Raw genomic sequence first — 14,950 nt, forward strand, 5'->3', positions numbered from 1 at the left:
ACGCAAAATTGGTATAGGAAAAACATAAACCTATCAGAATTCAATTCGACTCTACGGTTAGTTTTCTTGATCCGTGTAAACATACACTTCTCAATACAAACCAAATAATTTTAGTGGAACTTATTCTTACAAAAATATGGTTCATCTGGAAGGAAAGATACAACAGAGTCTTTGAAGAAAAATCTAGAACAACTTTTCAATTATCCATAGACATTCAAAAACATAACTTATACTGGTCCAGGAAAAAGTCTCAACAAACAGTTAACAACAAGCAACAGAAGAAGTCAAAGATTTCGTGGACATCCCCAGCTACAAATTGTCTCAAAATCAATGTTGATGCAGCTTGGTAGAGAAGGCTCTTCTACCAGCTCAGACCCATAAGAAGCATAGGTGGTAGGAATTCTTCAGACAGCTTACTAGGCTAAAGAAAAAAAGATCACAAACTTTAGCATAGAAAGAGACTGCTAAAGCCTCTTTAAACATCTCAATGGCAGTCTCTTGGAGAAGCATGAACATTTTGGAAGAAGCGGAAAAAGTGGCAACATCTTGCATATGTTTTTTAGGTTTTTATTTTGTTCCTAGAACAAGAGATCAAGTAGCTGATTCCTTAGCTAAATTTGCAAATACCCTCTCTTCAGAAGTGGACTAGACTCATCATCCATCAGCATGTATAGCTCAAAAACTCTTCGTAGATAAATCAAATATGAGAGGAACACAAACCTTTATATTAGATGCCTCTACTACTTTTGTAACTGAGGCTTTTATACCTTAATTCCATCTAATGAAATTCTTTTCACAAAAAAGAAAAGTACTTTGTGTTCGCATTTAATATCAATATTTTGCTTTCTAGTTTCTATGACAAGTAATTTTGTTATGTGATTCTTATGTGACAATGCTCAAGTAAAACAACTTCGTCAATTTATGTTACTGTGTATTGTCACTTTTCTTTTCTTTCCCTTTGTATGATAATTAACCAAATTGTAGATTTTTTTAATTAAAGTGAATTTTACCGGTTTTTAGTCTACGTACCAAAGTAGTGAATGCATCTGAAACATTGAATGTGTGGTTGTGTTTATGCATAAAACTTGAGTCCAAATTTTTACACCATCCAAAAATCAGAGTGGACATTTCCCGCTTTCTTTTGGCAATAAATGATGATTATGCCATTAAAAATTATTGCTATGGAGTAAGAGATATTGGTGGTAACAACCAGGAAAAGATACTATTTAGTTTTGGAAATGTCATGTCAGGTGTACCTATCTTAATGCGAACAAACCCATTCCCAAATCCAACAATCATCACCGCATAACCATGACAAAGATCTGTAATTAAAACATTATTGAATTGATGATTTCCACCTAAAATTTGATCAGCGGGTCGTGCTAATCCTATACGAATCAGTAGTGAGAATCATGTACATTTTGTTACACAAAAGACTTAAATCCCAATAAGACCTTGACCTCTAGCATGAGAAATGCTCTAAAAAGATATCCATTTCACATATACACACTACTGTTTACTGGGTCTTCAAAAGAAACTTGAGAAGAAAAAGAAATAGCCTGCTATGTCCAATAAGCTAACATGTGTCTACTTCAGACTTCATCTTCAGCTAAACAAACTTTATGTGCTCACGAGATTAGAATACTAGCAAACGTCACTAAAATCCTTCATCAGTCAATAGTTTAGAATCGGAGACATGGACATATCATTTATAGTCAAATAAGGCGGGATTCCACTGTACTGACTTTTAACCCATAAAATGGCAAATTTTCAAACAAATCCATGATCCCCTCCCACCCCCCAAAGAGACTATAGAGAACAGAAAGCATTTTCGTGAGAGAAAGCTAGAGATGGATTTGGTTCAGTCGATGATGATCATCTTGTCAGTTATAGTAGTAGCAGTACCTTTTGCGGAGAGCCAAGTAGATGATCAATGGCAGCAATCAAGTTACGGAATCGAAACACAAAAGATAACACGGTTACACTTATTCTTGCACGACATGGTAAGTGGAAAGAACCCATCGGCAGTAAAAGTTGCTGATCACTCAAACACCTACAATTCACCAGGCTACTTTGGTTTTGTAGCCATGGCTGACGATATCCTAACGGAAGGACCTGAACCCACTTCTAAAGCAATAGGTAGAGCTCAAGGTTTGATCGCCTTTGCTTCACGAGAAGAGTTTGCTGAAGTGATGTCTATGAGCTTTGTGTTCACAGATGGGGAATTCAAAGGTAGTTCTCTTAGTATTCTCGGAAGGAACCCAATTCTTCAACCGGTTCGTGAGATGCCTATTATCGGTGGAACGGGAAGTTTCCGGTTTGCTCGTGGATTTGTTGTTTCAAAGACGCATTGGGTTAATGTTACCACTCATGATTTGATCGAAGAATATCACCTTACTATTATGCACCACTGAGAAAATGAGATGAAATGAGAGTTGATGTAAAATTATTTCTACATTTCACTTGTAATCTTGTTATGTCTATTTCTTAAACGGTTAATAATGTGTATCTTGGTTGCTTATCCTCAAAAATGTGTCAAACTAAATTTGTACACGAACAAGTTTATCTTTTTGAAACGGAGGTTCCGTTTGAGTACATGAACTACTGAAAATGCATTAATGCAAGTTAATCAGCATTACAAGCCCAAACTAAATTTTCTTATTCCGTATTGAGTAATTCCATTAGATTTTCAAATCAACCAACCACTCCCCATGACCAAATGAAGTCGATGATACGATGAATAAAGAGTTGATCAGTCTCTAAAGTGTGTTAAATTTTAAAAAGTTTATTCGCTTTGATCATCAATTATTGACCAAATTGGTCTTAAGTGATGACAAAATTACGTTCACGGTAACTGCGAATTCAGCATGCCTCATGTTTCCATCGTACTCAGCCATATCTGTGCAGCAAAGTTATTTGGTCAAGAATCAAACTTGGCAGTCTAAGACTACATACACTTAAGAGTGCAGCAAACTATATAAAGCCAACACTTCAGTTATTATAAGCAATAAATATCACAAAAACCAGAAAGAGAAATCAGTCTAGACTCCAGAAACAGAAACAGATATGGGTTTGAGTTCAGTGAGATATATATCCCTCCTGGTTCTTGTAATGACAGCAGCTTTAAGGATGGCTGAAGGCGAAGTCGATGAGTGGCACGACAGTGTTGGAACAGAAAAGGTAACTCGATTACATTTCTATATGCATACATCATCAACTAGCAAAGATCCAAGTGTCGTAACAATGGCTGAAGCACCAACAACAAAAAACTCACCTTCCTCTTTCGGTTTACTGGGAATGACGGATAACATTTTAACAGAAGGACCGGAACCCACATCTAAGTACTTGGGTCGTGCTCAGGGACTGTTAGCTGCGTCTTCTCGGGAGGAATGGACTTTGGTAATGGCTACTGGTTTTGTGTTCAAAGAAGGGAGTTTCAGTGGAAGTAGTCTTAGTGTTCTTGGTAGAAACACATTTATGGATTCAATTCGTGAGCTGCCTGTTGTTGGGGGAACCGGTTGGTTTCGATTCGCTCGTGGGTTTGCTGCTGTGAAAACTTACTGGCAAAACACGACTACCCATGAGTTGATAGAAGAATACCATGTTACAGTCATGCACTATTAAGTACATAAATGGACATCCCCGGCCAAGTTTTAATTGTGTCAGTTATGTACTAATTGTATTTTGCTTCTTTTCCTGGCCGGTCAGATTGTATATGTTCTGATCTAGTGTTTTTCTTTTTAAATTTACGTCAATGAGTGAGTAATCCAGATTTTGTGCATTTCTTTTGTATCCAGGATCAAAATTTGAATAAAAAGGATTGTTGCGTCATATTATGTGTTAAGCATCAAATAAATTATGATGAGATATCCTGATATGAAACACTGCACTTCTTTCTTTTTTAAATTTCTTTTATTAGAAAAGCTATACTCAATTTTTCCTTTTCTTTTTTTTTTTTGGAAGCATCAGCTTAATTGTTGGCGCTAGTCATTACAAAGTAAATTTGGTCAAATATGGCTTTGAGAATACCGTAAATGACCCGAGTTAGTTCAAAACTCGTTAGCATTCCCTATCCAAATATAAAAAGAAAAGAAGTATAATTTTTATAAGACTGAACCCACTTTTCTTCAACAAAATGTAAGTTGGTTCTACAGTCCTTACTTTTTTGAGAACTCAGAAATTCGACCCTTGCCTAATTTCGCATGGTCTAGGAAACATAATTACGAAAATCGACAAGGTCAGACGTTTACTGAAGGAAAAATCCTCATGCCGTCCGTGGTTAAGAACGTGAAGCTCGTGTACAGATGCTACAATCTGACCTGAAGTCTCCAACAAAAACCATAACAACTCATGCTTTTTACGTATTCAATTTTATCTCTTTCTGACAAATTCTTCTCCCATATTCCTTGTCAAAAGTCAGTAGTCAAGTTTGACAGTCTTACATTTTTATTTTGACAAATTATGGGGAAGCATTATCTTATTGGGTATCCATAACAAACATAGCTCCAGTGCTAGCAGTCTTCCTCCTACTTAAGCACCGCAATTACTACTACCAAACAAACAGAGAAACCAGAAAATATCCAGAGGGAAAAAAAAGGATAGAAAAGAAATAAAACATGGGTTTGATTCCATTCAAGTACTTGTTATTTCTAGTACTAGTAGTAGTGCCAGTGTCACAAAGCCAGGTTGATGAATGGCACGACAATTACGGCGCAAATGGGAAGGAGAAGGTAACTAGGTTACATTTCTACCACCACGAGACGTCGAGTAGCAAAGATCCAACCGTGGTAACAATGGCCGAAGCACCAACAACTAAAAATTCTCCTTCCTTCTTCGGTTTGCTAGGAATGACTGATAACATACTGACTGAAGGACCTGAAGCAACCTCAACATACTTGGGTCGAGCTCAAGGTCTGTTAGCTGCATCCTCTCGAGAAGAATTTACTCTTGTGATGGCTACAAGTTTTGTGTTCAAAGGAGGGAATTTCAGTGGGAGTAGTTTAAGTGTTTTGGGACGAAATCCATTTATGGATTCGGTACGTGAATTGCCGGTTGTTGGTGGAACCGGTGCTTTCAGATTCGCTCGTGGGTTTGCAGTGGTGAAAACACATTGGGTTAATGCAACTACACATGATTTGATCGAAGAATACCACATGACAGTCATGCACTACTAACGGATTCCATCTTAATTACCTAAAATTTGTAATCAATCTTCTTCGGTTAAAAGTGAAAAATTACTGCGATTGTACTTGCCAACAGATTTATCTCTTCCTGTAAAAATCTGCAAATCAAGTTTCCCGCACAATGTTAATTTGACACTTCCATTTCATTGGTTTAGTATTTAACAATTTATCTCGCTGCTATCTGTGGTAAAAAAAATTGTCCTTGTTATATGACCGCTCGTTTGAAGGTGTACACAAAATTTGTCTCCTACCCAGTTTTCTAAATGAGTCAGATGAAGCTGACAGCTGACTCTATTGTGCTAGATCGGATGACTCGGACTCCATTAAAATGACTCAGTCACCACCGAGTCAAGCGAGATTCACAATGTAGTACGATTAAAATCTAGAAATTGGTAAATGGTGGGAATAAAACTGAGAAATTAGGGGTTTTGTTTAGGTAGCTCAGTCATGGCAACTACTACTGTTTTTAACTCCACTCTCACTGCAATCCATCAAAGGAGGAGATCGTTCCAAATTCATTGTAATTACAATGAAGTTTCAGGTTTAGATTATAATAGATCCTTAATGCCTGCAATTCATCATCAAAAGCAGCAAGAAAAGAGAAGGTGTGAATATTATGATCTTAGTAAAGAATTAGTACCTTATAAGAAAGCATGGGATTGGCAGAAATCAATTCTTAAACAAAGACAAACATTGATTGAAAAAGATGAAGAAGATTTATCAGATACTTTGATTATACTTCAACATTATCCAGTTTATACATTGGGGACGGCTAGTTCAGTGGAGTTTCTGAATTTTAATAGGGATGATTCTCCTTATGATGTTTATCGAACTGAACGCGGCGGTGAGGTTACTTATCATGGACCTGGCCAGGTTCGTGATTAATTTTCATTTCCGTTTTTCTTATGTTTGTGAAGTTTAGTAGATGTCTTGCTATGTTGTTGTGTTCTTGAAGTGCATATTATGTAAAATTGCTTAGATTCCTGCATTATGATTAGTTTCAGTTTCGCAAGTTATTCGAAATGTTAACTTGCTGGAACTTGAATGATGCTGAATTAATCTCATTGAACGGCTGCCGGCGGGATTAACTAGCTCAATTTGTCTATGTTTAAGCTAGATTTGTTTGTTCATCTCCTATTTTAGTGAAACTAGCTTAGTTCTTTGTAGTCCCCCCCCCCTCCTGTTCTTTTTTTCATTCTTTTTGATGCGTGTAAAAGTGTGTTGAGCAGAACCCACTTCTCGTAGTATTGTTGTGGTGCATTTTTTTGTAACCAATTAGATCAGACATTCGGGATTATCACTAATCTGTTTGCTTATCTATATAGCTTGTTATGTACCCTATAATCAATTTGCGGTACCATAAGATGGATCTTCATTGGTACTTAAGGGCGCTTGAGGAGGTTGTCATACGAGTTCTTTCGTCAGCATTCTCCATTAAGGGTTCCCGAGTTGATGGTTTAACTGGCGCTTGGGTTGGTAAGCTATCATCCTCTGCAATTCTTATAGATTTGTCATTGTTTTCTGCTATTTGAATCTTCTTACCATGGTATTTGGTTATGGAGCGACGTGCTAAGCTTTGGGTGTCAACTAGTTGAGAGCGCAGCTCTATAGTTATTAGACTGATTGAATATTCAGCCTTATGTTGGTCATGTCCATTTGATCCATCTAATTTTACTTTATCATCAGGGAACCAGAAGCTTGCTGCCGTAGGAATAAGGGTATCTCGATGGATATCGTATCATGGTTTAGCACTAAATGTGACCACGGATCTAACTCCCTTTCAGTACATTGTTCCTTGTGGCATAAGGGACCGCCAGGTTGGGAGTGTTGAATCTGTTTTGAAGGAATCAGTATCATCATCCGAAGAGAGAGGTGCCAGAGATAGGTTTAACTATAATGCTCGTCAATTAATGGATGTTGCTCACGAATCATTACTAAGGGAATTTTCTGAAGTTTTTCAACTTACTCTCCACCCCAAACCCATCTCAGACTTGGACATTCTAAATGGGTAAGTGCCAATAGAGGATATGGTCTGCTACAATCATACTATCAGCTTCAGGTTTGTTAATCGATAAAAGTGCAGCACGCTTGAAGTTTTCTGCTTGGGTCTATCAGTAGCCTGGTCTTACAATGATGTATACTTTTCTTGGTGCAGAAGATGCTGACATTTCTGGTCTTCTATCCTTGCCCTTGTCGAAACAAATCTCTGGTGATAATTGTGGTACTATTAGTAGCTCTACCCGCGCCAATGACAAAGGTATTTTCTTAGAGTTTCTACTCGACTGCAGTTTTCATGGCACCAATTATGCATATAATACGAAGCGTCCTACTGTAACCTGTGCAGTTTGACAAGTGACATATTTCAGTTATGGCCAAGCACAAGACCCTCCCAGAAAGATTACTGTTACCTTGTGTAATTTATATGGATATTTTTAGCTAAATTTGTTAGCTTGATTTATGTGAGAATCACTCGAGGATCAATCATCAATTGTATTTCTATTGTTAGCATTATAAACAGAAGTCCTTAACCCTCTTTGGGTATTAAATATGGCTCACATTTACATGGTCCAACTATCTCTTGTGGAAAAGTCAGATGCTTACGTTTACCATTATCAGTTGACTATGGCTATGTCACATCACATGCCCATCTCATAGCCATTTCTGACTAAGCAATGCCCACCATCAACTTAAAATAACCCAACATGCATTCAACTAAACATTATCTTTTCTGTTTACAGGTAAAGGTCAATGAAATCTCTTAACAAAAATCCTGAAAACCAATATGTAGTTCTTTATATCTCCCTTTGAGAGACATTTCATTGACAAACTTGCAGAGAGATGGGTGTTGAAGCCAGAGGAGTTATATTGCAATTATCATCAGTAGTTGTAATATTGGTTTTATTGATCATTCAAGCCCAAGCAAATCAGAATTGGTATGGCAAAACAGTGCCATATAAACCTGCAGATGAGAAGGTAACAAAGCTACACTTTTATTTCCAAGACATTAACGATCTTTTGGTGGCTAGAAACCCGGCAGCGGATAAATTCTCAACCTTGTTTACCTCACTGTATATTGTGGATAACCCATTGACTGAAGGACCTGAACTGAATTCGACAATTGTCGGTCGAGTTCAGGGTCTGATTGGGTTTGCAGCACAGAAGGAAACGGCTTCACTCATGGGGCTTAGTTATCTTTTCACAGATGGCAAATTCAATGGCAGTACTCTCATTATTGTCACCAGGAATCCTATACTGATACCCGACCGAGAATTCCCTATCGTCGGTGGAACTGGATTGTTCCGGTTGGCTCGTGGATTTGCAAATGTTAAGACTGTCCTGTTAGATCCTGTTGCTGGAATTGCTACTATCGAGTATAATGTAACTGTCATTCACTATTAATGAAAGATTAAATCGCAGTTCTGTGGCTAATGTGATCACCAATTTTAATGGCTTTTGCTTTTTCTGGCTTGTTAGAGATGTTTGCTGTTTTTCTCTTTTCCTTCCATTTTGGTGTGTGCGTTACAGGCCTTGGTGCTGCGTAGAATAGTCTTAACTTACTACTCTACTAGTGTCGCGCAGCTCAGAACTATGCCGTTCTGACTGCTCGAGGGCGCAATCAAACTTTCTTTCACCTGTAATTTCCAATTAAAAAAGATAAACGAGTTTTATATAAAAAGTCTTATCAATTATCACATTTGTACCCACTCAAGTATTACAGCTATTGCACCATTTTGGTCTCCTTGGAGTAGGTATGAAGATTCTTTTAATTTCCATTTTTAAATTGTTGCTTGTTTGCTAAGAGGATGATGATGATAACTCCTCTACTTAAATCAATTGGTTAATATGTTCACTGACTTTTTCAAAAGCGCCTCTTTTTTGCAACTTATAGACAGAAAGTCAGTGGATACTGATCAAAACATAGAGCTACTTCTCAACACTTTAGAGAGAAAGAGGTTATTGAATTGAAAACATGGGTATTGAAGCTAGAAGTGTTGCTGTAGTTTTGGTTTTGTTGATCATTCAAACCCAAGCAACGAAGAATTGGCATGACACAATACCATCCAAACCAACAGAGGTTTTCGGCAAAGAGAAGGTAACAAACCTGCACTTTTACTTTCATGACACAATAAGCGGAAACAATCCGACAGGGGTCGTGGTTGCTAGAGCTAATACAACAGCTCAATATCCGACGGTGTTTGGCTTGTTGGCAATTATAGATGATCCGTTAACAGTAGGACCTGAAATCACTTCGAAACTTATTGGTCGAGCTCAAGGTCTAGTAGGGTTTGCATCACAGGAAGAACTTGCTTCACTCATGGCACTTAGTTACGTCTTCACAGATGGTAAGCTCAACGGGAGTACAATTAGTATCGTCACCCGGAACCCCATTATGAACCCAGTTCGTGAGTTTCCTGTCGTTGGTGGAACTGGATTGTTCAAATTTGCTCGTGGATTTGCAAATGTTAAGACATACTGGGCTAATGCCACCTCTGGAGATGCTATTGTCGAATACAATGTAACCATTATTCACTATTAATCCAATGTATTTACTATTTTGTGTGAGCGCTTTCATAATCATCTCAATTGTGGAAAACATAATAAAAATTGTATTTCAAGTAAAGTCACTATGTGCTAATAGTCCAAAAGTACACCAAAAATAATTTGATGCTTCAACTCATCATGTCTTTTCTTTGTGTCACTAGTTCTTGCTAAGTTTAAATTTTGATATGCACTATAAAATTTACTCTTGTCCAAGACTGATATGCACTATAAAATTTACTCTTGTCCAAGAGCTAGAGAGAGCGAGCGAGATCAAAAGAAATGGGTGTTGTAGCAGCTAGAGTTTTTCTACTTCAAATTTTGTTTATTGTTGCAGTGGTATCAAAGAGCATAAGTCACCAAATCCAAGCTCAAAAGGCCGATTGGAGTGAGACTGTTCCGTACCAAGAGCAATTCCATAACAAGGTGACTCGTCTACACTTCTATTTTCATGACACGGTGAGTGGAAAGAACCCAACTGCTATTCCAATTGCTCAAGGTTCTACTACAAATCAATCGTCGACCATGTTCGGGACACTGCGAATGATAGATGACCCATTAACAGAAGGATCGGATCCTAGCTCAAAAGTCGTGGGTCGAGCTCAAGGGATGTATGGATTTTCAGGTCAAGATCAACTATCTTTAATAGCGGTGGTAAGTTATGTTTTCACTGATGAGAAGCTTAAAAACGGGAGCAGTCTCAGTCTTGTTTCCAGTAACCCGATATTAAACCCCGTTCGAGAATTAGCTGTTGTTGGAGGAACTGGATCATTTCGCTTTGCTAGTGGATTTGCACAAATTAAGACCGTTTTCTTCAATCTTACAAGTGGAGATGCCATTGTTGAATATAATGTAACTGTTGTTCACTATTGATATGGATAGTAATCAGATAATTCAAATTCAATAATGATCACTCAATAACTTTACCACTGTACCAAAGCGTTATATGTTTCATATTTTCAAGAAATTACTAGCGGCAATTCTTATGGAATAGACCTATAAGGCTGTAACGGTGCACAACAAGAGGAGTGTCCACAAATGTAAGGAGCATCATGTATTCTTGTGGATGACTCGCACTTTTGTGAACCAGGAAAATCCATCTGGTCGGTCCTTGAAGTACCTACCAGGACAAATATTAGAAAAATGAACCGATTCTTGGACGATTGGTTACCGTAACCGATCGTCTAACAACGTACTGAACTCGAACAGAGGCATACTCAGGGCTCGGAATCCCCTCTAAGAGGTGGACTTCTCATAGGAGTTGCTATGACGGGTCAGCCAAGTGACGCATAATGATTGTGCGTTTACAATGCTGCAGGCCAAGTCAGTTTCCGACAATGATTGCGCGACACTGCAGCAGACTGTCAAGTGCTAAGAATGGTAAAATCTTGCAGGGCTAGTGATGCGCAAAAGTGGCGTTGCACTGTAAAGACATTTGGATAAGTAATGCAACTGATTGGCCGATATAATGAAGCTTCACTGAGGGAAAGGCAAGACATGGCCAAAGTGACAAGATGCAACATGCGATGTTGGCATTAAGGAATATCCATGGAATTGAGTTGGCCTAAACTCAAGGATGATGCAAGAAGGTAGAATAGGCCATGAGTTGGTCTATGGCATTAGTTCAAGGCTGGCCAAAACTTGAACAGTGCAAACAAGCTAACAATGCAAGAGTGGTATTGTTATTGTCAAGCAAATTGGCTAAGTGAAGCATATGATGCATGAGCAACCAGAATGAGCTTAAGGAGTTGGCCTTGATGATTGAAGCATAAGGATTGTCCGTGCATTATCTTAGAGAAAGAAGTATGCAGTGCCAAGATGGATGAGCATTGGATCAAGCCAAACTCAGTAAAGCGCAACAGTTGTGCAATACAACTCAAGTGACGGTTAGGAGTTGGGTATTAGCTTTGCGAGCATGCCAATGAAGTGAGACAAGGTAGAACAGTTATAAATTGTGTTTATAACCATATTAGAGTGTTCATAACCAGCAAGAACAGGTGCGGCACTGATATTATTTTTCAATGATATTGTAGTAATAAGGTCGTTGAGACTTGTGAAAGCAAAAGATTTTAGACTTATAAAACTTAAAAATAAAAAACTTATTGCAAAATTGATTTCAAGATATTAAAAGTAACCAAGACACTAGATTCCACTATTACACATGAATGAACGATACCAAATATGTTTCAAAACTCTAACTATCCTTTAAGTCCTTTATTTCTTAATTCACACATAATCAAACATATTCCCAAATATTAATTGTATTCCCTAAGAATAGACTATCAATCAATTAAACAAAGTATAATCTATCAAATTGAATCACAAGTAATTAAGAAAATTATGTGAACATTTAGAACTTCGCAAAAGCGGTGATTGAATGAATTATAAATTGTAAATTAGAGAAAATAAAATTGTTACCAATCGTTCATGCATAGATAGCTTCATCGATTGCCTTGGTTGCACGAGAATTAGCTCATCATCATGGAAACACGCTCAAAATTCATTGTTATTGCTCAAAGGGTGTTTACAAAGATGAAATGGGAGAAACAATGATAAAACAGTGATTTTCTTTTCTCTCCCAAAAAACTCTCCCAAATGTGCTCTCTAGCTCTCTATTTATACACACAAATACACATCACTCAAATGTATTCTTCCACAACTCCAAAATCTTCTTCTTTTTAATTAAAAATATCTTCAGAATTTTTCCTTCTCTTTATTCTATATATTTCCTTACTAAACCCATATCTTCTTTAATTCGCAGAATAAAATCCAAAATAAAATCTTCTAAAGATATCTTTCTTGTTTAATACAAGATAACTTCCTTTTTCTTCAAAACTTCATGTTTGTAAGGCAAGAAGATATTCTTATCTTAAAGATAATAAATCCTTTACCGTTGAAACCAAATTTCCCGCCAATTTTTTCTTTTCGAATAAAGGAAGAAGATGGAGCCCCCTTAACCAGTAATGGGGTGCGATTAGAAGTTGGTTCCCTGGGGTGCCCCTTATCCAAAACTGAGAGTCCGAATAACATGTGTCCTCCGGGTGCCTATACCAATTTTTCGAGCCGAATTTTCCAAAAATGTTTATTTTCCAAAAATACCTACAAACACATAAAACACCATAATAAGTAGAAAATCGAGTACCAACAATACTGAAAATTGAGGACGATTTGGTCACAAAAATGTGTCTATCAAATACCCCCAAACTTATTATTTGCTAGTCCTCGAGCAAATCTAATCTAGAAAAATAAAAATAACTACACTTAGCACGTGCAGCAAGCCGTTAAACCGCTAGGTGGCCCTAGCGGCGGAGTGTTGTCTCCGGAGGGTTTACCAGAGCTGTACCCACAAAACCTTTACTCCAGACCCTATCTATCTATGCAGAACCTTGGAAGGCACTAAAGAATCTCCTTGGTTGGCATACAATCATTGACTATAGGAGGAAGTACCCTGATGCAAAATTCCAATTGTTGTACACGAGTTTGCACTCAGCATACTAAAATTCATATATAAGTGACAGAGCTCTACTCAGATAGTTTCTAGACATCATAACCGGAGTCAACCAATCACATGGAAAGATTAAGATAATGGATAAAGATAAAAATAGATGGTTCAAAGTGAACGGTGTTTCCCATATCTGTCTGAAGGCCTCTGCCAAGATGAACCTATCCTAATGGACTGAGATACCAGTCTGACTAATATCAACACAACTGGCATATACAAGGGGACCAGTGGTCGATAAACCTAACTCTAGGTCAACACAACTGGCATATACAAGGGCACCAGTGGTCAACTTTATTGATTTTATTCCGGTTGATCTGATGGTCTGGTCTCAAACTTTTTTTCTTTTTTTTTTTTTTTAATTTTAGGTATCTCAATCACCCTATTTCACCCTAGTAATGGTACAACTTGAGTCGTGCGCCCCACCAAATCACTTAAGAAATAAAAACAAAAGGGATTAGGATTCAACGAGTTATGGTGAAACTACCATGTTTTTTTTTTTAATTCTAACACCTGAGCTCTGTGCTTTTATGAATAGACTCTTTTGATGTTTCCATCTAATCAGATTGGTTCCTCAACTCCTACAACCAAGATGTTCCCATCCACTTAGATTGGTTAGTGCCAACCTTAATAAGAATAAATTTCTAGGCTCTGGAGTTTATTTATTGCAACTAAAAGCTAACAAAAAGTTTCTTCCCCACCCCCAAACTTAAATCTAACATTTTCCTCAATGTTTCTAATGAAAGCAATACCAAAAAGTAAGGTAACACGAGGAATCAGTAAAGAGAGAAGTCGGAAAAATAGTACCTGGGTGAAGAGAGAAATCAAAAACTAATATACAACATACAATCGCCTCGATGGTCAATCAAGGGTAAACAGGGTCCTCCAGAGGGACCTCCTCAACATCACCTGTAGGAAAGGGCTCTAAAAAGGGTTTCAATATCTGACCGTTAACCTTAGAAGAACTACTACCATCTGGTGTCTCGATCTCAACAGCTCCATGAGGAAAGACAACGCGAACAATAAAAGAACTCGTCCACTGAGAACGTAACTTCCCAGGGAAAAGATGCAAGTAGGTATCATACAGAAGAACTTTTTGACCTGGAGAAAATGACTTTCTTAAAATATTCTTATCATGCACAAGTTTCATTTTGTTCTTATACTCCTTCTCACTATCGTAAGCATCTATGCGAATCTCTTCCAACTCATTTAGCTGGAGTTTCCTATGGGCTCCTGCCTTGTCAAGTGAAAAATTTAGCTGCTTAACAGCCCAATAAGCTCTATGTTCTAACTCAACATGTAAATGGCATGCCTTGCCATACACAAGCCGATAAGGCGACATTCCAATGGGGGTCTTAAACGCAGTACTGTAAGCCCATAAGGCATCAGTAATCCTAGACGACCAGACTTTCCGATTAGGATTAACTGTTTTCTCTAATATACGTTTTATCTCCCTATTGGAAACCTCTACCTGACCACTAGTTTGTGGATGATACGGGGTAGCTACCTTATGTGTAATACCATATTTCTTCATCAAAAGCCTAGAATGTCCATTACAAAAGTGCGACCCTCCATCACTAATTATAGATCGCGGTGTACCAAAACGTGTAAGTATATTATTTTTCAAGAACTCAATCACAACCCTATAGTCATTGGTTTTACACGCAACCGCCTCAACCCACTTAGAGACATAGTCTACAGCGACAAGGATGTATAAGTTACCAAAAAA

At 37.7% G+C, this 14,950-nt stretch overlaps 7 protein-coding genes across 12 annotated transcripts; all 7 read left to right on the forward strand.

The window, feature by feature from the left end:
- The first annotated feature begins 1,508 nt into the window (after positions 1-1,508).
- On the forward strand, positions 1,509-2,553 carry LOC113288883 (dirigent protein 23-like). The gene has a single exon (XM_026538019.1). It carries the CDS (start codon positions 1,851-1,853, stop codon positions 2,412-2,414), a length of 564 nt encoding a protein of 187 aa, XP_026393804.1. The 5' UTR covers positions 1,509-1,850; the 3' UTR covers positions 2,415-2,553.
- A 287-nt stretch (positions 2,554-2,840) lies between these two features.
- On the forward strand, positions 2,841-3,831 carry LOC113288884 (dirigent protein 22-like). Its single transcript, XM_026538020.1, has one exon. The coding sequence runs from the start codon at positions 3,067-3,069 to the stop codon at positions 3,622-3,624; it is 558 nt and encodes a 185-aa protein (XP_026393805.1). The 5' UTR covers positions 2,841-3,066; the 3' UTR covers positions 3,625-3,831.
- A 785-nt stretch (positions 3,832-4,616) lies between these two features.
- Positions 4,617-5,174, forward strand: LOC113291319 (dirigent protein 23-like). The gene has a single exon (XM_026540867.1). It carries the CDS (start codon positions 4,617-4,619, stop codon positions 5,172-5,174), a length of 558 nt encoding a protein of 185 aa, XP_026396652.1.
- A 313-nt stretch (positions 5,175-5,487) lies between these two features.
- On the forward strand, positions 5,488-8,642 carry LOC113288885 (octanoyltransferase LIP2p, chloroplastic-like). 6 transcript variants are annotated; one of them, XR_003330748.1, is made up of 5 exons: positions 5,488-6,056; positions 6,509-6,659; positions 6,870-7,242; positions 7,339-7,440; positions 8,018-8,642. XR_003330748.1 is itself a non-coding variant. In XM_026538022.1 (4 exons), the coding sequence occupies exons 1-3, from the start codon at positions 5,631-5,633 to the stop codon at positions 7,193-7,195; spliced, it is 903 nt and encodes a 300-aa protein (XP_026393807.1). In that variant the 5' UTR covers positions 5,488-5,630; the 3' UTR covers positions 7,196-7,242; positions 7,339-7,754. The 6 variants fall into 6 exon arrangements, 2 of the variants coding, with proteins under 2 accessions (XP_026393807.1, XP_026393806.1); XR_003330744.1 differs by having other exon boundaries at positions 6,870-7,191; positions 7,922-8,642; XR_003330746.1 differs by having other exon boundaries at positions 6,870-7,191.
- Positions 8,022-8,582, forward strand: LOC113291320 (dirigent protein 22-like). Its single transcript, XM_026540868.1, has one exon. It carries the CDS (start codon positions 8,022-8,024, stop codon positions 8,580-8,582), a length of 561 nt encoding a protein of 186 aa, XP_026396653.1.
- A 277-nt stretch (positions 8,643-8,919) lies between the features above and the next one.
- LOC113288887 (dirigent protein 23-like) lies at positions 8,920-9,861 on the forward strand. Its single transcript, XM_026538024.1, has one exon. The coding sequence runs from the start codon at positions 9,154-9,156 to the stop codon at positions 9,718-9,720; it is 567 nt and encodes a 188-aa protein (XP_026393809.1). The 5' UTR covers positions 8,920-9,153; the 3' UTR covers positions 9,721-9,861.
- Positions 9,862-9,913: 52 nt separating this feature from the next.
- Positions 9,914-10,685, forward strand: LOC113288886 (dirigent protein 23-like). The gene has a single exon (XM_026538023.1). The coding sequence runs from the start codon at positions 10,005-10,007 to the stop codon at positions 10,593-10,595; it is 591 nt and encodes a 196-aa protein (XP_026393808.1). The 5' UTR covers positions 9,914-10,004; the 3' UTR covers positions 10,596-10,685.
- Positions 10,686-14,950: the final 4,265 nt, after the last annotated feature.

The sequence above is a fragment of the Papaver somniferum genome, chromosome 6, assembly GCF_003573695.1.
Source record: "Papaver somniferum cultivar HN1 chromosome 6, ASM357369v1, whole genome shotgun sequence".
Lineage (NCBI taxonomy): Eukaryota > Viridiplantae > Streptophyta > Magnoliopsida > Ranunculales > Papaveraceae > Papaver > Papaver somniferum.